Consider the following 24,722-nt stretch of genomic DNA (forward strand, 5'->3'; position numbering starts at 1 on the left):
GTTCTACTTAGCATTATTTAAAACTAGTTATATTTCTAAATCTAATTTTAAGTACCTAGTAACAGTTTCAAGGCATATTTTCTAACTAGCTGTTTTCCTGTGGTTTCACTCACATCCCCTGGAAACTACTCCGCATATCGGGATAAAATATAGCCTATGTTACTCGGGAAGAGTGCAGCTTTCCAACAGTGAAAGAATTTTTCAAATCGGTTCAGTAGTTTCGGAGCCTTTAGGGTACAGACAAACAAACAAAAAATGATTCTTCTTGATTATATTAGTGTTCTCTCTAAAAGACATCATACGATGTGTATGTCTGTCTGTCCTTGAATGTTAAAGTGTGAAACATGCTAAACCGATTTGATATTGAACAAATTCGTTTTCATTAGCTTCTGTGATAGTTTGATTAATGACTGTTTAATCAAAGCATTAGCCGCTCGTTAATCTATATAAAGAGCTAACAAACCAGCGGCTGAATCGCAGGAAATTTATTATTTTTCCTTACAATTTATGGACATAAGTATGATTTACGCTTTTGAATAATTTGTAATAATAAATGAGGTAGTTATTTAGGTTCTCATTTAGAGAATAGATTTTGAAATGGTGGTGAATCTGTGTATAGGATGACTGGTACTTGAACACGTTATTCTACTGATGATTACGAACGACCTTCTCAAAGAAACTTTTTAGTACTCACTGGTTTAGTCACAATAATTTTAATGGGTTTAATAAATAAATAAGGGATAATTGGGAAGAAATTATAATAATGTTGTAGATAAAAGGGTGACAAAAATTACTGTCTTCAATCCCCTTTTCAAATAACACGACCAAATCATAAAACAGCAAGTAAAATCCTGCTTATATACAACTTACAAACATTGAAATATTCAAACAAGTCATAAATAGCCGCGATTTGAATGACAGAGGGGCAACACTAAACTTAGATCGACTTGAAGAAACTTTACTTGGAAGGCTTGTTCTCACCTGCTCCACAAATTCCTTCCCAATGCGTCCAAGGCGAAAAAGAAAACAATTAATTAATAAATAAATAAAATGACGTTTATTTAGCCAAAAAATACAGATTGATACAGAAAATTTAAACAGAATGTTTATATTTATACATCCAGAGTTTGTGATGAAAATTCTTTAGAGAAAATAAAATCCTTCTCCCGAGTTCCAAAACATGTATGTAATTTTGATATTTTGCTGACGATACACAACACTTTTTGGAGCCATGTGGAAGGAATTTGAGGGTTCGTTCGTTTGTTTATTTATTTTGTTCTACGGATCCAAGTGGAAGAAATGTATGAAAACAATGGGAGTAAATAAATAGCTCTTAGGAAAAATAATTAGCATTGCCATTAAACGTGGCAATGCGGCCAGTCTTCTGGACAGCGATGCGGAGGAGTACTTCGACGCCCAGCTCTCAGTTTTTATTATTTTTAGTTGATATACATAATAATTTTAAGTTTGCAAATATAGTTCAGATAATTTTAATTTTTATTTATTTTGAGTAAAACTGATATCCGGTTTGGAGTAAATGGGAACAAGCTTTGGAAGTCTTGGAAGTCGCAGGTAGAGTATAACGGTGAAGTCGGCTTACATATTCATGAATGCCCCGGACGGATAAAACCGAAATCCCTTTGTGACCGACAGTTTTTTTTCGGCCCCGTCCAGACAAGCAAATAAAAGACGAACAATAGACAACTAGAAATGTTTTTTTGTGTCGGACACTTTCGGCGACGGATCAAAGTGTCGAGTTTTCGGAAACAAAGATTATGATAGTTATTGTCGGCTATCTATCATAATATTCTGACGTTTGTTCTGAAAATGGACAGAATTGTCCGTTTAATTATGGGCGGCATTTTTGCTTTTGGAAACGGGATTGTAATTACCATTTTGTTTGGGATAGGAAAAAATAATAATTGGTGAAATAAATACATAAGTATGTTTTAATGGTGGCAAATCTGGACTGGCTTGAGTCGCAAAAATACCACGTTCAGCAATATCAATAGTTATTTGGCATGATTAAAATTGTGTGTTAATGGATAGACATCCGAGCATACATAGGCTAAGTATTGGCCTCTAACTACATATGATAGGAGATATAGACAATTAGACATACATAGGTACAACTAGGTAAGATATTATGTAAGACTGGATAAAGTCCAAAAACTTACCGTCGTAGTAAACAGCTTTGAATTGGCCACACATGACTCAGGCAAGAAATAAAGGCAAATCAACGTAACACTGTTAAAATTACATAATTACACATTAGTAATTACCGCTATGTTACAACAAGCGTTGTTACTGAGTCAGACATGGTTCATTAATATTGTGTGAAACGGCGACATTCATATACTGCGTGCATTTGTTTTTAATTGTACCTCAAATCTTAGAATTTGTTGTCGAATTTCAGTTGTTTTTATTAGTTGTCTTATGATCATATCTGTAAGAACCTTGTCGTAATAACTTTAAGGATATGATGATTTTCAAATCCAAACTAAAATCAAATAATTCAGTCTAACCAAGGGGTATCGGGTTGCCGGGGTAACTGGGTTGAGGAGGTCAGATAGGCAGTCGCTTCTTGTAAACCACTGGTACTCAGCTGAATCCGGTTAGACTGGAAGCCGACCCCAACATGATTGGGAAAAAGGCTCGGAGGATGATGATGACTAAAATCAAATAATTATTTGGAAGAAGTCGCAGGATACTATTTGCTGGAACACGTAAGTAGGTTTGCTCATTAATACCCTGTCATGAAAGTTAATAAACAAATAAAAAGAACAAAATTATAGACAGCCAAACAAATAAGTAGGAGGCACAAGAATCCTTTCTCTTTAATTAAAATATCAAAATACAAATCATCTAATTTGATATTCGACGTGAATTTTATAATGAGCTGCTAAATAATTAACACAATAGAACCAATGTTTATCTTCAAAGAAATTCTTTAATTACCGGTTACAATTTCAAAGAAAGTACTGACAGAAAGTTTATTCCTAGTGAAAGAGTTGAAGAAACAACACCTCTTAAAACAGAAAATAAGTTTCCACAAGTAACTGAAACTGTTCAACGTAAAAGCATAGATATTAAAACAAAAATGTCTGAAAAAGAATTTGATAAAACCTTAAAGCTAACAAATTATGCACTAATAATGTCTGGTATTAAAACCTCAAAGAATGACATGAATAAAGCTCTCGAATACTTTATAAATCACTATCTATTTTACTGCAATGCCATAGCTTTACATACAGTAATTTTCGGCGAAGTCTACTGGATTGTCGACGGCATAAGGACCAACCATCCTTTCGTGGAATTGTCCTTAGTGTCACCATGTGCAACAATAAGCATACTGAGCACAATAAAATGCGGCTTCATATTCTCAAATAAAGGGATATTAATGCGAGTAGTCCACAAACTCAAAGAGATTCATACATCTTTTGATGACAATGAACTTTCAAAAGAATCGGCGCCCAGGACCAAAATTGTGACGGATTCATTGAAATTGTTGCAATTCGTGCAAATTTCTTTTGCTACAATCTACATATTTGTATTCTTTTCCTTCTGTTTTATACCAGTAATATTGGCTGAGTATAATTATTATAGAACTGGTGAATTTGTGGTAACATACCCGTTCTTTGTGAAATATCCTTTCGATTTCGATGTTCATCATTGTCCAGTGTGGCAGCTGATTTATTTCCATCAAGTTTGGGCAAGTAAGTATTAACAAAAAAATCATCATCATCATCAGTCTTTACAAGGATTACCATCATGTTAGGAATGTCACTAACTTTCTCCTTGTCTATCAATGTACGTTTACATTTCATTTAATTGTTGGCACAACTTAAATAAAGCAGCCCAGGATACCACATTAACTTCGTTATAAATAAACATCAAATCATTTAAAATAAACTCAAAAGACATATTATTCTGAAGTAGTCATTATTTATCAATATTTTCAATTCAGTTAAATCATCCATTCAAACAGGCTCATTGAAACTAAATTCAAAAGTAGCTAATGATGAAACAAGACCACTAATGTATGTATTATGTAATGCTAATTATTATAATAGTATTGAATTACGCAATCTTAGTAAAGAGGTTGATATTATAAATGAAGATTAAAATCAAAACAACGAGTTAGATGATTCAGTTCATAATAAATATCTTTTCAGTATTTATGAATAACTGTCATGTTAGTACTTACTTGTGGAATACAATATCCATTGTCTTGAAAGCATTGCACTTAAATCTCTAATCTGAAATAAAATCTAGGTTTTTCTGAGAATTCATTAAGATCAGCTATTGTTGAATTATTTGATTATTCTGACGGTTTGACTGGAGAAATAATTTATGGGGTTTTATAATGCAATACAAAAGCATTGCTTGGTTATGTTTTTCATTAACTAAGTTCCAAAAAGACGAGGTTCTCAATTCGGCTATTTATTGAAAGAAAATACATTTATGAGCGAATGTTTAGACACACAAAACGCAAACATGCATAATGAAGAATAAATTAAACAGGCACTGTAGCGCGTGGCGCGCTAGGGACCGGTGTATTTTATATATTTAAATTAAAGACAACTTCAATATAAAAACCTATTCTATTTCTAACATATTTAAATGGTTGTCCAGCCAGGGACCAAACAACGAATATAGACTAAAAAGTTTCTAACTAATTCAACAGTAAAACCACAGATTATATAATAGTTACTAGTAAAACTAAGAGCTCCAACAGCAGATTATTATGCAAATTACACCTCTTTCAGCTGCCATAGTAATAATGAGCATGTTTGGATGTGACTCCCTCTTCTACGGTTTGTGTGTGTACATTAAGACCCACTTCCAACTGCTTGGACTTCGCTTTGAGAACATCGTGGGTGCAACGAAGAGTGAAACTCAGAGGAATTTGGCGAAGGCTGTGGTAAGACACCAGGAGCTTATTGAGTAAGTAAATTATTTAAATTATTTGTGATAAAAAAAGGTGATGCTTTAATAGGGGAAGGTTTAGAACTAGGAAAAGTAAATTTTGACGTTGACTCATAAAACATGTAAGAAGTAATTATCTTCCATACCATGAACAAACAGTCATGTACTGTAATTATCCATTACGAATTAAAAACTATGAAAGACAGATTTGCGTGTTATACAAAAAATTAAATACGTCTTTTGTTTCTAATCATTAAATCCAGGTCAAGAAAAGGTTTTAGAATATTACGTAACCCATCACTGCATAAGTCTCGAGATAATGGTGAAGTATCAATTTGTAAGTACATAACCGTCTTCAACCAATTCATCAAAACTTCCAAAACCAGCAGATAAGAATACTCGCATGACCCAAGAACAATCTAGAACCTCAAAAACTCTCTTCAACAGAACACAGCCCAATTTTCGCACAAAGCCTTGACAGTGTCATAAATACGAAAGCCAGTTGGTTACCTCATAACCCAGTTGTGCATACCTGTAACTTATTCAGTAGCTGTGCGTAAATCGTAAAATTAATTGCAAATGCATGTGATTTGAATATGAAGTGTTCTAGACTGTGGTGTGCCTAGGCGTTGTGACGAATAGCAATTCTCATTGTTATGGTCTGAGTTAAATGAGGCATGTAGCTCTTTCTATTGTTTGCTGAGATCAGCCGAAAATTTACAACTTTTATAAGCTACTTGTAATGTGTTACGTTTTAATTATTTTTAATGATATAATATCTGATAGGAACTTATGCAATGTGTAGCGTGTGTAGACTTTTGGTGGTAGAGACTGTTTAGAAAAACAAGACACAGTCGTTTGATGGCATCTCCATAGTTATGAATATCAAGGAGGTTCACATAATCAGTAATAGAAAGAAAATACATTACTCCTTTATTCTATTTAGACAGGAATCCCGCAATACTCGGATATTTCTTGGGACACGCAAACAATGCAACGGTAAAATCAAGCATTGTGTTGTTAAGTAAACAAAACACTACCAGTTTATTTAAAACCGGCAAATAAATACATTTCAAAATGCCTACTTATACAGGGTCTTAATAAAAATACCAGGACCACATTACACTTAGGATAATACCTGAAAGAATGTATAAAAGAACAAGCTAGTTAGAATTTAATACAGAGGCTTTCTTAACGTAAGCGTTTACTAACATTTAATGGGTTTGTACTAAGAAAAGTCCATAAAATTTCATCATTACTGGCTTTATGGTCTCTTGAGTGACTGCAATAGTAATTATGTTCTAAGAATTATTCACTATAAAGTTTAGCTCCTTGACAACTGAATGCAAATAAATAGGTTTGTGATTTTACTTTCTACTGGACGTAACTTCGGTAATAAATTATTGTTCGTGGATTTTGAAAGAGTATTGTGATAAATCAAATATAGCTATCTAGTAATGTTTTAATGCTTAGCTGCAGCCGGTTAGACTGGTAACAACATACCTAGTCGGAAAAAGGCTAGGTATATGACAGATCTTGCTGATAAATGTTTAGTAAATAAGCGAATGTATACTAAATCTCTTACGTTTATTGATTTCACTATGTTTACTAGGTGTACGCAAATAAATATACAATCATGGTTTACTATTACCTGCGTAATGTATAAGATGAGCTCGTGGCTAAATACTGTTTTTGAAGGCATCCCGGCTATCATTTGAACATCTTTGGCAGTCGTCACTGGCAGTCAAAAGGCAGAAAGTCTGACAACCAGTCTTAGCAAGGCTTGTCGGGTTGTCCGGGTACCTGAGTTCAGCATAGGCAGCCTCTCCATGTAAATCACTGGTACTCAGCTGCGTTCGGTCAGATGAAAGTCGATCCGAACATAGAGGTAGTTGGGAAAAGGCTAGGCTTTATTTTGCATTTTATGATAGTGAATGTTTGAGAAGTTATGAGTGGTATTTGAATATGATTTATTTATTTATTTTGCAGCCTCGTGAATCAAATGGAACTGTTATATTCGAAATCATCGCTGGTCAATATAATCACCAGCTCCATACTTATTTGTCTCAGTGCTTTTAATATTACGGTAAGTATTATGCAATTAGCATTTTGACACCTATGTATAGTAGTTTCTAAGTGGCAGTAATCCAAATTTTTATTTGTAATCAGCTTAACTTATGTTTTGCTTCTTCCACAAAAGTCTGAATCGCTAAACGAATTTCTTCCGGGGCAGGAAAAAGAGAAGCACGCTTTTATTTAAAAAAAGTTTTGTCTTTCTGTGATTTCACTTTACATTTTCCTCTGTATATTTATAAAATTGATTAGTTTTTCTTATTAATTCGGTGCAGGTAGTAGATAAACTGAACGTAATATTGGCGTTCGTCACCTTCCTGGTGATGAGTTTGTCACAAATATCACTGGTGTGCTACTTCGCGGATCTATTGATGGTAGCGGTGAGTATTAAGCATCTACAGTATTGAATAAAAAAAGTTCGTAAATAGTAGTGAAAACCCCTGGAAAATTATATGTCACTAGACGTTTTCCTCAGTTTCACTCGTGACGCAAGGGAAAAGTTGTCTGTAACCATCCTCGAGAAATGGGCTATCTAATACTGCAAGAGTTTTTTATCAGTCCAGTATCCAATAAGCAAACCCTTCAGTTTTATACTGCTTCAAGGATAGATGACAGCCAGTTTTTATTTTACCAATTCAATCTCTCTACCTTTCTAGACAGATTACCATTTTGGCGACACACTAGTCCTTAGTAATATACATTTAGCCCAATAACTTCTAATCCATCCCATAGAATAGTAATAATACCTACTAGTACAGGCCATCAATTCACTGAACATATATTGGGGCTCCATTGACACAAACAGGTCCGAAGCTCTCTCGCTTCCAATTGAATAGGTTCTCAAAGGTAGTATTGTCCAGAGTACTATGAACTACTAAAGCTATCATTGTTGAGGACAGAGCTATATGGAGTGTGTAGCTGTATCTCTTACGCTACAATAATATTATGAGGCTCTGAGGAGTATAGCCATGGAGGAAGGAAATGAATGAAGATGTCATAAGGCAGGTCAGGCGCCTTCTTCTAGGTCAAATAAGGCACGATGAGTACCCTAAACTAAACCATCCGTTACGAATGAACTAAAGAGGCGTTATTTGACATGTCTGTCGAAGGATGAGGATTTTTTTTTGGCGCTTTTTAGACTTAATAAATACCCCTTTTATAATATTCTTTCTTATAAAAAATTGTAACTCTGTAAGTACATATTTTTTTTGGAAATAAATATGTCGAATATTTTTAGTTTTACCAAAAATGGAATGTTTCGCTTCCACAGACGACATATGAGGACGTAGCCAGTAACATTCCTCTTAGGAGATACTTTCTTAGGAGATTTTCCGTTATGATATCTCCGTTCGTCACTTTGATCTCCATGTATTACATTCTCTGAGGAGTATTACATATTGTGGTTCCTATCAAAGGTGTATGAGCTGTTATTGATGCAATACTGTTATTGTGGCGGATCTGGTCTTACTTAACAGTTTATCTGTACCTATTTCAAATCTCTGCAATAAATGTGAAGACAGAAACTATTATCTAAAATAACTGCTGCGTTTAGAAGTGAGTTAAATAAAGGTTTGGTTCAAATATTTCTACATATTTTAGAGCATGGAAATAAGTGGATCGGTGTACAGAAGTCCATGGTATGAGGCGGATAACCATTCGAAGAAGATTTTGCTGCTGGTGATTATGAGGTTAGCACCTTTGCCTTTAAAGACTCCATATACTGCAAACCTTTAGTTATGGGATAGCATGATCCGAGTCATAAACAACCCACTCTGCAAAGATCGGGAATATGGCCCGTATCCGACCGACTAAAACGTTTGGATTCTCGATTACCGTCAAAATAAACTGTCAGTCAAACAATGAGCCAAGTGTGTTTGCACAGATATTTACTTACTTAGTGTAAACACACACGAAATAAAAGATGCATAATTCGACCACATCTTATCGAATTGTTGCATCTCAGACTCTTACAAATAAAAACACCTCAAGCCATAAATTACGATAGATTATACAACAACAATAAATATTTATAAGATGAAGATCATATTGATATGTTTAAAGGTCAATCAGTTCACGAACGGCCTTGTACACTAGCTTCCGCTCGCGGTTTTACTCTCGCGGTTTTCGTTGGTTTAATTTACAGAAAAATTCACTTACACTTTACCTATAATACTTATAAGTACAAGCTGCTTCTCACGAATTTCTTCAAGTATACGAATAAATGATAGCCTATATTGCCCGGGGATAGTGTTAGAATCCACATCATGTCAAAATTCTTTCAACTGTCCCAACAGTGAAAGTTTTTTTTAAATCGGTTAGAACAGTAATTTTGGGGCCTCACAAATGTTGTTCTTTCTTCTGTATAGCATAAATAACTGCGGTACTTGGTTGTAGGTCTCAAAAGGCATGCAAGCTGACTGCTTGGAAGTTTGCAGACCTCAACTTGGGGGCATTCACTACGGTGAGTTATTTTTAGCTGCTAACAATCCATAACGCTGCTGAGTTGATGGTGAAGGAAATTGGACAGAAGGACCACTTTGTGTGAGGAGAAAGAGAGGATAAAAGGACCAATTGGTAGTTTTGTATGAAGTCATTAGTGAATCTTAGAGAAAAGCTAAATAGTCTTCTTCATGAGGAAAAATGATAATCTTTGCCTACAAACTACCGTCAGGAGTAGTTTAGATATATATATTTTAAGTTTTAAAGTGCAAACAAAGATGACAATGGTGGTAAGTCATGGTGGCCTAGTGATTAAAGATTTTAGATTCTAGGTCAGGCAAGTATTTACCAATATCTGGCATCAATCTTGAGGAAACCTGGACATTGAAGTCTGGGATCGCCAACCCGCCTTGATAAAACTTGGATCAATGCTGATTCTTTCTCCATATGAGAAGAGGCTTATGCCCTGCAAAGGGACAATAAAAAGGTTGATGATGAAAGATATGACTAGAATACCTATTTTTTCTTAGTTAACCTTCTATAAATTATTGTATATCGTGGCAACGTTATGCCATACTTTTATAGCCTGTTTTATAAGACGATGCCTGCTCAGTTTTCAGTTGTTTTTCGTATCTAATAGAATTGGTAGTAATGCTACAAGTTTATAGTTTTATTTCGTTCGTTACTGTCTTTGAACTTGCAGTTATGTGGGTTTGGGGTCGTGGTGTGCATTTTAATTCTTTTTTATTGCAATGACTGACTTCTTAGAGTTTATATATTTTATGGTGAGCTAGCTGTTCCATGCGTTTTCGAACTCTTACCCAATGCAACTATTTCTTACACGAATCTTTCTCTATCTCCATGCCAAATTATCATCTCATTCCAATTAGCAGTTAGTCTTAAAAGTTTTCCTTCAAAAAATATTTTTCTTCTCTTTTTCAGATTTTGAGCAGATCATGGTCATATTTTGCTTTACTGAAGACGGTTTACAAGTAATAAACCGCTGGAACAGTCATTGCGTCTGCTTGTCTATAAGGAATCAATAAATTAAAATAAAATATTGGCACGGATTTTCATACGATCACTAAGAGATTAACTACTTGAAGAGAAAAATAGAAGTCCGTCTCAAGATGTAGAAAAAGTATTTTGATATCGTAGTCTTTCTTACGTAGGTACTATAAGTACAGTTATGTTTATGTTTTTTTTTTTTATAAACAAATAGGTGTGGTCCTTACAACCCCAAGACCACACAAATTGTAACCTAATACAAATTGCACGCAAGGTGCAACGGACCACACAGTCTATTGTTTAGCATATTATCTACATTATTTCACTTAGATAAGGAAGTTAGCATATAGGTACTGTTTTATCTTAACTTAATTGCTTGGTTGGTGATAAGAATTAGTCCTAATATTAGAAGTGTACACTTTTGTTAATTTGATCTAAGTATTCAACGACTTTTTGAAAACTGTCTTTTGCACAACCGAAAACGAAAAAGTCCAATGCTGGACAAAAGGCTCTCCCAAGTCGGAGGGATTTGCCCCATCACCGCGTGGGGCGTACGTATCGATGAGCGAAGAAACTATAACAGATCACAATTACATATGGCGTCCACGGCCGATTTCGGCTACGGCGGCTATTATCATTTAAGGAGATCAGCCAGCTGCGCAGGACATATCATAGTGCACAAGCATTTGCACAGATACAGGTGCACTCACTATTCCTTCACTCTTGTAGCCCGATGGGACGGCAATCCGACACGACCGGAAAGAGATCAGATATTACATATTATTTAATTCATAATATGTAATTACAAAACATATTAAGTAGTACATGAAGCTCAAATGAAAATGCCTTAACTTTCAAGATTTACTCTTAATCCTCTTGAATAGAATGTTCGGTTTTTTCAAAATTTCAAAACATTTCCCCTACTTTCCCTCGCAAATTAAAATTCTTCTCACAGGTGGAGCATAACGCTAGTATTTCACACATTTAAAATGTATATTCGTAGAGTGTTAATTATAAATAGAATGTAGGCACAGGTGTGAACCATCTCGTGTATTCTGACATTAACCTAATTGAGATTCTCGTTCGTAATGTAGGGAGCATTTGTTTTGTTCTGACTATGAAAATATTGTAATACAAAATGCAGACTTTATGAGCGTTTTATTTTTGTATCCCTTTTTTCTGTAATGCTGTGTTTTTGGAGATGAATTCCTTTTGGCAAACGCTATGATAAAATCGTTGCAGTTTTGTAGTCCTGATTTGATTGAGGACATGAAAAATCTAATTTGTACATTTTACCAAACCTGGAAGGAGAGTAATAGTTTTTCCAGCTATGGTAAGTAGATATTCAGCTCAATTATACAAAAATAATGGCGTCCAGACCAACTGACGGCCACTGTAGCGGTTCTCTCTAAGAAGTTCAGCTAGCTGCGCAGACAAAGGTGCACACTCTCTATTCATTCACTCTTATAGCCCGATGCTACGGGTTGGTATTCCGACACGACTAGAATGACCAGGATGATGAATGATCAGGAGCAAAACTAACATTTAACTGACATGTAACTTGATAGGTATAACATTTACAAGCTATACATAAATGTACAAAAATAAGACCACAACTTACACCTACTTTTCCCATCTTACATTTCACAGTTTCACACCACACTCTTACTCAACTCATATTCTAAAAATCGTCAATACATAACTCACGTTACATAATGATCGGTGCCAATAACCTGAGAGTAACTAGGCGTGACATTGCACGCTACCGTCGCGGGCGCAGGCTTCGATACATCGCTGGGAATTAGTATTCATCCTTCATGTGCGAGTGTTGTCTTGACTACTGAGTTGGAGTAAGTGTGTCGGGGATATAGGTCTTTGTAGTGAACTGTATATTGTGGGGAGATTCTGTTAAAAAATGTTCGGGAACAATTGTCGGTCATAGAAATCTTACAAGTTCTTCTTTCTTTAATTATTCTTCCTTCTTCTTCTCTATCTGTGGTTCCAATCCTCTGGTATGTTCGCACAAAGGTTACAATTTCGCGGAGATTTTGGAAATGTTCGCACTTGTTTCTGTTCTGTTCTTTAGAGCGAAAATGCTTTTATGCATCACGGTGTCACAAACTAATACAATCTCGCCTTTATGATACTGATGATGTTGTTGGCCTTAGTTGATTCATAGGAATATATGACTCAGGTTGTGAGTATGGCGATGTTTTAGTCAGTTTGAGCTCAACTTCATAGAGCAAATAACTTTCAGACGGACAGGACCGTATTGGACACATTTTTGAACAAGCTGTGTTGTTCTGTTGCATGCAACCTCATGCAACTATAATGTAGGTATATCTAAGCTTAGGTGTTTCATTAAAACAATGGTTGACAAAGAGACTTTCAAAAACAATAATTATTTATGTTTACAACTAACTGGTTTTTGCGTGTGTTCGTTGCAGTTTGCCTTAGATTTAGTACCTATTTCAGTCTGAGAATTAATTTACGTTTCAACATTATTTTTCTTCTCTCTTTCAGATACTAAGCAGATCATGGTCATATTTTGCTTTACTGAAGACGGTTTACAAGTAATAAACCGCTGGAATAGTCATTGCGTCTGCTTGTCTATAAGGAATCAATAAATTAAAAAAAATATTGGCACGGATTTTCATACGATCACTAAGAGATTAAGTACTTGAAGAGAAAAATAGAAGTCCATCTCAAGATGTAGAAAAAGTATTTTGATATCGTAGTCTTTCTTACGTAGGTACTATAAGTACAGTTATGTTTATGTTTTTTTTTTTTATAAACAAATAGGGGTGGTCCTTACAACCCCAAGACCACACAAATTGTAACTTAATACAAATTGCTTGCAAGGTGCAACGGACCACACAGTCTATTGTTTTGCATATTATCTACATAATTTCACTTAGATAAGGAAGTTAGCATATAGGTACCGTTTTATCTTAAGTAAATTGCTTGGTTGGTGATAAGAATTAGTCCTAATATTGGAAGTATAGAAGATATGTAGATAATTTTGCATGCTGTAGTCCATTAATTTGATCCATTTCTTTAAATAAATTTTTTGGACAACTCTTTAGACCTCAGTAATTGTCGTCACAGCCCAAAAAGTCTGTTACAGCTCTTTTATCGTAATACTGCTGGGCACAGGCACACAAGGAGAAGGATTGAGCATTAATCACCACGCTTGCTCAATGCGGGTTGGTGATTTCAGACTATATAGTCCAGGTTTCCTCAAGACGATGGTCCAAAAAGTCTACTGCTGGACAAAGGCCTCCCCTTGAGTGAGGGGATTTGCCCATACCTACTCATCGCACTAGGCATGCGTGTTGGTGAGCGAAAAATTGGAATAGCATTACACTCTTTGATGAATGATGAAGAATGATTCATATAAATTCACTTATAATACCTGGATTTTATATGAGCTTTGAGAAGCCCATATCAATAACACATTAATGTATTAAAATCTGAATCCACTCTTAAGATTGATTCTTGATCCATAACAGCACAAATCTTCTGCTACATTTCAAAACTTTTCCTTCACTTTCCCTTGCAAATTAAAATTCTTCTCACAGGTGGAGCATAACGCTAGTATTTCACACATTTAAAATGTATATTCGTAGAGTGTTAATTATAAATAGAATGTAGGCACAGGTGTGAACCATCTCGTGTATTCTGACATTAACCTAATTGAGATTCTCGTTCGTAATGTAGGGAGCATTTGTTTTGTTCTGACTATGAAAATATTGTAATACAAAATGTAGACTTCATGGGCGTTTTATGTTTGTATCCCTATTTTTCTGCAGTGTAGTGTTTTGGTGTTGAATTTCTTTTGCGAAGGGCTGAGATAAAATTGTTCCCTCCTGTGTATTCCTGATTTGATTGGTAACATATAAATTAATTGGAAAGTCTCCAGCAATGGTAAGTGGCAATTAAACATAATAATAATTTAAAAATGGTCATCCTGTCCAATTGTCGGCCACGGTGGCTGTTCTTTCTAAGGCTCTAGACAGACGGACTGCATTTCGACTGCAATCCAACTGCAATTTGCAGTTCAAGGGCAGTTTGAATGCAGTTGACACGACTGCAATAGAACTGTAAATCAACTTCAGAACACGACTGAACGCCGACTGCATCCCAACTGCAATCGGAGTGCGCGTTTCATTTGCAGTTCTATTGCAGTCGTGTCAACTGCATTCAAACTGAACATGAACTGCAAATTGCAGTCGAAATGCAGTCCGTCTGTCTAGAGCCTTAGGAGATCAGCTAATAACACAGACACAGGTATACTCTCTATACCCTCACTCTTATTGCCCGATGGGACGACAATCCGACGAAACACAAGACCAACATTTACCTATTAGAATAAAAAAAAGCTCCATATCCACCTACTTTTCACATCTTACATTTCACAGTTTCATACCACACTCTTACTCAACTCATATTCTAAAAATCGTCGATACATAACTCTTGTTACATAATAATCGGTGCCAATAACCTGAGAGTAACTAGGCGTGACATTGCACGCTACCGTCGCGGGCGCAGGCTTCGATACATCGCTGGGAATTAGTATTCATCCTTCATGTGCGAGTGTTGTCTTGACTACTGAGGTGGAGTAAGTGTGTCGGGGATATAGGTCTTCATAGTGAACTGTATGTTGTAGGGTGATTCAACCAAGATTTCGCGCACAACTGTTCGCCAAAAAGAAATATTTTACGTTTCTTTCATTCTTCTTCCTTCCCTTTCTCTATCTGTGGCTCCAGTCCTCTGCCAGCAATTGTATGCACAAAGGTTACAATTTAGCGGACTTTTTACAAATGTTTGCACTCTGTTTCTGTTCTGTTCTGTTCTCTAGAGCGAAGATGCTTCTATGCGAAATGTCGCCTCTATTATACTGAAGTAGTTGGTTGTAGGCTTTAGTTGATTTATAGGAAAAATATGACTCAGGTTGTGAGTATGGTGACGTTTTAGTCAGTTTGAGCTTTCTCCCTCTACAAAGTTGAGCAAGTAACTTTCATACGGACAGGAACGTATTGGATACATTTTTGAATTAGCCGTGTTGTGTGTTACTCCTAAGCTGATTTCATGAAAACAATGGTTGACAAAGAGACTTTCAAAAACAATAATTATTTATGTTTACAACTAACTGGTTTTTACGTGTGTTGGTTGCAGTTTGCCTTAGATTTAGTACCCATTGTTTTAAAAACCTAAGTCTTTGTACTACTGTTTACTAGGCAAGATTTATTTTAGAAAATTAGTTCTTTAACGTCAAGGCTCAATTTTAGTTTTCTGTATTTTTTGGCAGATTTTAATTACGTCTTTTAGTAATTAGATTTTAGATAAGTAAGTTAAAGTGCTCACACCCTATTTAAAGATTTATCTAGGCGGCTGGTTGACGTTTCTCGTGACTAAAAGGCTGGCTATTGCCTCGGACAAAGGATCAGCATGGCCATCCGACGAGGTAAGGGTGCCAGCTTCTTGGGCACGCTCTCAGTCGACAGTTTTTGTTTTACTAGGATATTACATTAAATAATTTACCTACCAATTAAAAAAAAATAAGTATAAGTTGTAAGAACGAAGTCCAAAATATAAAGTCTGATATAATATGAAAAATATTAGTTGTATTTTTAATAAGATACAATTTTTTTTTTTACTAAATAGTAAAGTGAAAAATGTCTTCACATAGTTTTTGAAAAAGTTGTCTATATCTAGTGTTCCTTGAAGTAATAAGTTTCATCAGTAACATGAATATTAATAAGTTACACATGTACCTACATATTATATCGTTCCAAACTGTATAGGTAGTATGTTGTTACCGTTATTTGGCTTGGTCCCATTGACACCAAACCTATTGTTTTCTGTTAGCAATGTTTTCATACATTTCTTCCATTTGGGTCTAACATTTTGCAGAACAAAATAATAAATTAAAATATAAGTTCTTACCTTCAAATTCCTTCCAAAAACAATTGTGTATCTTTAGCAAAATGTGGATTCCTACAAGTGAGGAAACACATTGCATGGTTGTGTTATATTTTTATGTATGAAGTTGTGTATTTCTTATTGGAATTCCTAATAAAATAAATAAACAAATCAGAATTACGTCTCTATACTTAAAATGTTTTGGAGCTCGAGGGAAGGATTTTATGATTTTTAAAGAATTTTTTTTTGCTTTGGACCCGGTGAGAAGGAGTTTGTGGAGCAGATGGGAACAAACCGTTATTTTACTACGCATATGACCTTAAAAACTTATGAAATGTTACGCATTCGTAATGATATCGTGCGTAGTTCTGATATGTGGGATGCGCACGAGTTTATACATATTGTAATTTTATTGAAGGTACAAACACCTGGTTTTACAATTGTTGGACAACGGTTTTTAATGTTTATTTATGTTAAATATCTATGTGCGTAAAACAAAAGCTATTTGTAAGTAACTAGCTGTTTTCGTATGGTATCTATAACTTGCAGTTTTAATGCCTGCTTCATGTATCTGACTGAATTAAAAGTAAGGAGTCTATACTCGATTTCGGTTCCAAAACTCTCCACAACATATTTCAAGTCCAAGACAAACTTTCAATCATATCAAGTGCGCTGATTGATTTCTCCTTATAACTAGTAACAGTCATTATATTAAACCTAACAGCTTACGATAAACAATCAAATACCTAGCTTTACATAACATTTTGAAATTAAGAGTAAAGCAGTAAACCCACTAGTTAAGAAAACTAGTAGGTACTCCAGACAGACGTAATTTCGTGATTTGGAGACTATAGATTTTTTGGAATTCACACAGTGGTAGACAATTATTGAATTAGCAAAATGATTCTAGAACTGTAGAATTCTGTAAACTTGAGGAAGACAAATTGCTTTCTTACAAAAGTTGTATAGTATTAGAACCGTCTACCTGATATAAATTCCTAGTAATTTCTACGAACAAAGACGGGGACCGAAACAATCTAAACAGTTCCTTCTCCAAGTGACCCTATACTTAGGATAAAATAAACTGTAATTTACTAAATGATTGAATATATTAATATGAAATTATCATCACGCTAACTCACGAGACATGCATAAGAATGTTTCCAATAGACAATGCACGGGTGTCTCAGTAAAAACTCAGGTAAGTGGCTATTCACATCACCTTCCATAACGCATAAACCTTATTCCTTTTACTATAAAGCTGAAAATCCTTTAACCGTAAACAAAAACACATCTACAGCTACTCATGCTGTCTAAACATCAATGCGGTCATTTACGTCCTTATTACGACGTACTAACGGTCATTTTTGTAACCATTTAGAGCAAATGGAAAAGATTGGTGCACCAAGTTATGATTACGACCAATACAAACCTTATTCCAACGCAATAGAAGTTAGAATCGAGTGACACAACGGTACAGATAACATTGACGGGACTGCGCCGGTGCACAAAGTTGACGCTGCAGTTGTTTTAGTCTTTAATGCTTTGGAATAAAGTGTAGATTCATGCAGCAGGGGTGTACTAGATATTGTAGTCGAGGGACACGATAGCGGCAACGGTGTGCGACGGCATGCAACGATACCGGATTCTGCTGTACACGAGATTGGAACGAAGAGATAAAGCTTCTACCGTATTAACTTAGGATTTTTAATGTGAAAATAACTTATGGTTTTCGAAAATAGCGGTTTTGGTAAGCAAATGTAATTATGGGGAAAGGTTCTATGACGTTGTTGTACCTATTTTGTGGTAGATATGAGGTTTAAATATGCAAATACTGATGCGATAGAGAGCTTAACAAAATGATATACTACAATGATGTCAAAAATTTGATTAAATATACTGAAGGGTTTGAAAGGCAAATGAAAAGACAAACCATCTGCAAGGGTATGTACCCAGATACAGGCCATTTTTGGTGTCAAGCAGAGGAGTACGAAAATAATATGAAAAAGAAAAACCTTCGCAATGAAACAACCCAAAAATATTGGGATTTTGTAATCTCTCATCTTCACCTATATTTTTGCTACATCACACGCCTCCATGAGGGCAATATGCCCAACTAGACTAGAAGACACTGCATAGCCCCTAACAGCACCCCTAAATATAGGACTGCAAAAAAAAATGAATACTTACCTTGCAATACCTACTACGCATGCAAAAAATTGCAAGCCAGCCATTGTAATCGTTCCCACATTTTCGCCGTAGACTACAATGGAATACAGGGTCATAATAAACAGGTATTTACTCCAAGTCTAGAATAAATTAATGGCTTAGACAATAGCCAGACAATGACACATTGTTTAAATTGCTAGAAAACTTCTAAATATGCTATCTAGTGTTCCTTTAATATTTTTTATCATGATTATTTTCTGTGTTCTATGTTATGTATGATTTTTCAGCTATGTTCGTAAGTACGCACCCCGGATTCTAGCTATGGACAAGGGAATATCGGCAGCCATTACTGGTAGCCATAAGCAAAACAATCTGATAACCACTCTTAACCTTCGTAAGAGTGTTTCGGCTTGCCCGGGTTGAAGAGGTCAGATAGGAAGTCGCTCCTTTTCAAACACTGGATCTCAGCTATGTTACAGCCTTTTTATCGTCCCACTGCTGGGCACAGGCCTCCTCTCACATGGAGAAGGATTGAGCATTAATCACCAGGCTTGCTCAATGCGGTAAAATCCGGTTACACTAAAAGCCTAGCCTTCTCCCAACATTGCTGGGATCTTATAATAATATACTTATTCGCCAAAGTCCGTAAATATCTCGTGAAATTTATCTCTTCTGCATCGGAGCGTCGTGACACGCGGCAGGCGGGGCCATCCAGTCTTTTTTCCTTGACGTTTTTTTAAAACAGTTTTTTCTTCGTGAAATCTGTATCGCACGATACACGAAGTCTTTTTAACGTGTTTCTTTGAAAAAAACACTGTTCGTGGGGCAGCTATTCACAAAAAATACTAGCGCGTATCAAACTTGACAGTTTCGAATTGGTGAAACTCTGTAACTGGATTTTTTTCCAAAGAAACACGTGAATTTCGAGGCCTTTTATATTACGAATGATATTCGATGAACGTAACAACTATTTGAACTGTTTTTATTGGATAAAGATTCGTTATTGGTATTTGATAACTGTGAACTCAAATGGGTGCATCGAAACTTCCCATAACTAAAAGCTAAAATTAAAACAGTGAGATACAATAATATAGAAATTCTCAGTAATTAAGTTGACATCGTTTTATTGTTCTTCGTTGTAATTATACCATCATACAATTAGGAAGCATTCTTTTTCAAAATAAGTTGGTAGCAAATTAAAGAACTGCTTTCAGTTTGAACCCTTGCAACCAAACATTTGTTAAATCTCATTTAAATCTACAGATCTCTTTGACATATCTCAAACATCCATTGCGTTGTTCTACCGATGTAAAAGTCAGTTCTCAAAATAAAAGACGCAATGAACAGCGTTGTACTGTCAACGTGACACAACACAAGAACAATAGACAAAGAATTTACAGCGCAACATTTGTTAGGGTTCCGTATCTTCATAAAAAAGCTAAACCTTTTTAAAAAATGTTTGGACTTTGTTTATATCAAATTGTGTTGTTATATCTGTTAATATTGTGTGACTTTCATGTAGATATATGGTTGAAAAATTTGCTTAAATTTTATAAACTCTTTTGCAAAAAAAAACGGGCACCTATGCGAAATCTTAGTTTTAAGGACTTTACGTGTATTTCAAAGGGTTTTAATGATTGTAGTATGTTTCTAGCATCAAAAGAGTTTGCCAAGCATGCGTGAGAGTGTATTCTAAATTTGAATTTTGTACAATTGCTAAGAAATTGGTTAAACCTTGTTTTGGACTAATTGCTGGCAGAAAGTTCGTCGGTGTTTTGAAAAGTTTTTGAAGTGATTTTCAGGAAAATGATAATGCAGTTTTAATTAATGATTAATGTACTTTTTAGTTACATCAAAACATTTTTTAAAAACTATTCGTATTTAATAAAATTTTCACCTGCTCTAAATGGGCTATACTGATGATTGGTGGTAATGTTAAGAGGTTCGGTATTTTAGTGTAAAGCGTTCCATTGTTTAGATATTGTACCCACGTGTTTTAAAATATCGCTTTTTCATAAATAAACACTACTTAGAAGAGTATCAGTACCTTTGGCTGCGACAAAACAAAATTAAAGTAAGCAGTGCCGATCACAACCCGTCTCCTATCGGACTTTGACATTAAAAAAATACCAAATTTAGTGACAAATGTTAAAATTAACCACATGAAAAATGATGAGGAGGGTTAAAGCTATCTAAAAAGTCAAATTATTGCCTCGTTGAAGCTCTCGATAACTCCATATGTATCGGGTTACTAAACAACGATTTAGCTGAAAGGGAGTCAAGAATTCAAAATTATTGGCCAAACGTATGTTTCTTAAGAAATGAGCAGCTAGCCAATTATTGTTATGATTTAAGCAGGAAAGTGCTGTAGATGCCAGAAAATCTCGGTGTAGGCAAGTTTATTTAATAAAATATGCGTGGGATGAAAACACGCTATTTGAACGCTCAGACTCATAGACCTTCAGAGGTCTACGGAGTTTCCCAAGAGACGAGGTTGTTTAAAAATCAGTAATTACGAGACCTTAAGACCTCGTCCTCACAGTCTATGCGCTATTTTCTGTATTTTGTAGAATTTCAAGACTTTTAAAAATGTCAAAGTCCTATAGGAGACGAGTTGTGATGGGCACTGCTTACTTTAAATTGGTTTTATCGCAGCCAAAGGTACTGATACTCTTCTAAATAGTGTTTATTTATGAAAAAGCGATATTTTAAAACACGTGGGTACAATATCTAAACAATGGAACGCTTTACACTAAAATACCGAACCTCTTAACATTACCACCAATCTTTAGTATAGCCCATTTAGAGCAGGTGAAAATTTTATCAAATACGCATTGTTTTTCAAAAATGTTTTGATCTAACTAAAAAGTACATTAATCATTTATTAAAACTGCATTATCATTTTCCTGAAAATCACTTCAAAAACTTTTCAAAACACCGACGAACTTTCTGCCAGCAATTAGTCCAAAACAAGGTTTAACCAATTTTTTAGCAATTGTACAAAATTCAAATTTAGAATACACTCTCACGCATGCTCGGCTAACCCTTTTGATGCTAGAAACATACAACAATCATTAAAACCCTTTGAGATACACGCAAAGTCCTTAAAACTAAGATTTCACATAGGTGCCCGTTTTTTTTGCAAAAGAGTGTATAATTTTTATTTATATTTTTTTTTTTGTATTTTCTTAATTTTTTATTCACAAATAACTTTTTACAATAACTTAATAATAAATATATATACAACATACAACTAACTTATTACCTAATATATACACTTACTATAAATAAAAATATTTAAAAAATTGCATCAAAAAACTCCTCATCGCTGCCCACCGGGAGTGTACCCAAGAGGCTGGCAGCATTGCCACGTTGGATGGCAATGCTTACTTTTTGGCCAAAATAAAAACCAGCCCTTGGGTCACCTGAAGTGTCAGCAAGTCGCTTAGCGATAAATGTCTTATAAAATGTCTTCTATCTATGCCTGTTTACCAAAACTACGCTACGTTATATTCTTAGATCCAAGAAGGAGGTGGCGATTAACCCTACACGTTAAATATGTCGATCCTGCGCCTTATGATTATAATATGCCGACCCGATATGACCATGGGAGTGAGGGATTAGAGAAAAAACCTTTATCTGCTCATACGCTTAATATCCCCTTCGACAACAGCTACCGTGGCCACAATGGGTCTGGACCAGGACGCCAGTAAACAATAAAACTGCGGACGGAACCCTTCAAATACCAGTAACTCGAACTTCACCAACATTTTTTATCCACATACATATTTGGTCAGAATTTGATTGGGCTTCTATTGTTTAGAAGTAATTGTGACGGCCACAATGATATGCAAATGTATACTCGCTCGAGCCGCGTGAATATTCATAACGAATATATTAATTTGTAGCTTACTTTGTTTTGTTTTAAAAGAGCTACTTTGCATGTTGTTATTGATTGTTTCAAGTGGTTTTTGATTATTGTTTAAATCTATATCTATACATATAATAAATCTGTAGAAAGTGATTGTTTGTTCGGGATTCACGTAAAATCTACGAATTTAATGCAGACAATGCTTATATACAAAAGTTATACGTAACTTGGGGTATTACTTAGGCTTTGTTTCATCGAAATCGGTTCACTCTATCAAAAGATATGATTAATTTAGTGAATTCAAGATGTAAAATATTACGACACGCAATCTGTTTGACAAAACAGTACAGGTTAAAGTAGCTCCATCTGTGGTAAATAAAATACATCAAGAAGCGAGGTGGTAAATAACAATGAATTACCATTTACATTCTTTATATACTATTATTTCAATAGATGGAGTTGTGTATTTTCCGTAATTCACCATATTTTAACACGTAGTGTAATTTTTCGATAGAAATTTCAATAGTGTTTGTCAGTTTGCCGTGCCACATCAAAATCCAACTATAATTATTACCTTGATGAAAGGAAAATTAATAGATCTCAGCCAAATTTAAAACGGTGCCATCTAAATTATTTTTTGAACATTATGTCAAAAATGATGACTTTAGTGGAACAATTAATTATAATTTAAAGTTACAGATGGAGTTCATATCAGGATTTTTTCATAAACATAGTTTAGCCTATCTTCCACTAATGTGGTGGCCTTAAACAAATTACTTTGAGTGAGTAGTATTATTTTTTCTGATGCAAAATATGAAAACTTAATCCTAGAAAAAATCAGGATCTATCTCTCGCAAGCGCTGCTAAGCGTGAGGTAGGTAATGTAGGCTTCTGTAGCTTTAAAAACAAGCCCAGTTGCAAAGTGCAGATAAGAAATGGGAGCTTTCTCGATTTAATACCATACACACGTAAAATGCTTTATGCGTCTGAAAACGTACAAAGTACGCGTCGCATACCAGAGACATGCTTACTTTCAACTTCCGATCGCAATTAATACACTGTTCACGATTACGAACAGTCTCAGTAAGACCCGAGCCAAGTCTAAAAAAACACCTTTTATATAAAACTACGTTTGATATCATTCAATTACAAAGACAGAATTGTTCTCTGTTGCAAATCCTATCCACCTATATCCTATCCTAATCCAGAATGCATTGCAGGTGTGCATTGCACAAAAACCAATGGTATCCTATTCGAGAAGTCAAAAGAGTTGACCTGCCAACGTCAGCTTCTGCGCTAAGCAAGTGTTCTTAATAGTACCATCAGAATTACATTCATCGTTGAATGAGGTGAATAAATTTTCAGAAACCACAATAACAGTAGGAGCCAAAGCGTATTATCGCTTCATAGAGCTCTGATTGGCCCCAGGTGACCAAGTCAGGTCTGATTTGTTCGTTCATCAAATCTTTGAAACTGTTTCGGTGGATACTTACTGTCGTCCTGTGTGACACAAAATATGGTATATAAACGTCCTCCGCAAGAGAGAAATTTTCCCGGTGTGCGGTAGTGACGCACAGTATACAACACTTATGTTTCTTTCGATTTGCTGGCTCCACCAAGAAATGACAAATTGCAAGCGTACATTTTGAAAATCTTGGCAAAACTGCAGGTTTCAAGTACGAACACATGAAGTGGACTCTCACAGATACGTACGTTTTGCCTATTCGTGAACTAATGCAAACATTTCGGTGGAGTCCCGGCTTAGGCCTCCCCCACATTAGGCGTGCGCGATCCTCGGGCGTGTGAGTAGCGCGGGCGCCGCGCGTGCGTCGCGAGCGCGCTGCGTGAGCGTCGCGTTTTGCTGCCCTGCGGCATTTGCAGAGCGCTCGCGGCGCGCACGCGGCGCGCACGCGCCGCTCTCCTTGACGTTTAACTGCTAAGGCGTTTAGCGGGCGGCGGGGATAGCGGGCGAAGGGGTAAGAACGCAACTCGAGCGCCGCGTGCTCGCCTCGAGCGCGTCGCTTGCACTCTTCACACATGCCGCAGGGCAGCAAAACGCGATGTTCACGCAGCGCACTCGCGACGCCCGCGCTACTCACACGCCCGAGGATCGCGCACGCCTAATGTGGGGTCAGCCTTACCAAGTAAGTGAAACTATCCTACCCTATGCGCCTGCTGATGATGATGACTCATTTCATCATCCATCCAGCTATTCCCCAACTATGTTGGTGTTGGCTTCCAGTCGCCGAATCTGTTCGAGTACCAATATTTTGCTTGGAGCGACTACCTATCTGATCTCTTCAATCCA

The 24,722-nt window shown here is 35.8% G+C and overlaps 1 protein-coding gene across 1 annotated transcript; it reads left to right on the plus strand.

The window, feature by feature from the left end:
- Positions 1–3,100: 3,100 nt before the first annotated feature.
- LOC110382663 (odorant receptor 67c) lies at positions 3,101–10,607 on the plus strand. The gene is made up of 7 exons (XM_064041282.1): positions 3,101–3,716; positions 4,770–4,947; positions 6,919–7,015; positions 7,278–7,382; positions 8,602–8,690; positions 9,397–9,463; positions 10,384–10,607. Exons 1-7 carry the CDS (start codon positions 3,101–3,103, stop codon positions 10,435–10,437), a joined length of 1,206 nt encoding a protein of 401 aa, XP_063897352.1. The 3' UTR covers positions 10,438–10,607.
- Positions 10,608–24,722: the final 14,115 nt, after the last annotated feature.

Source organism: Helicoverpa armigera, chromosome 24 (genome assembly GCF_030705265.1).
Source record: "Helicoverpa armigera isolate CAAS_96S chromosome 24, ASM3070526v1, whole genome shotgun sequence".
Lineage (NCBI taxonomy): Eukaryota > Metazoa > Arthropoda > Insecta > Lepidoptera > Noctuidae > Helicoverpa > Helicoverpa armigera.

What these genes read in the sequence shown, in the direction of transcription:
- LOC110382663 (XM_064041282.1), top strand. Translation starts at nt 3,101, where the DNA reads ATGTCTGAAAAAGAATTTGATAAAACCTTAAAGCTAACAAATTATGCA. An exon ending in AGACACCAGGAGCTTATTGA is followed by an intron (nt 4,948 to 6,918) that starts GTAAGTAAATTA and finishes TTTATTTTGCAG; the next exon opens with CCTCGTGAATCAAATGGAAC. An exon ending in TTGCTGCTGGTGATTATGAG is followed by an intron (nt 8,691 to 9,396) that starts GTTAGCACCTTT and finishes ACTTGGTTGTAG; the next exon opens with GTCTCAAAAGGCATGCAAGC.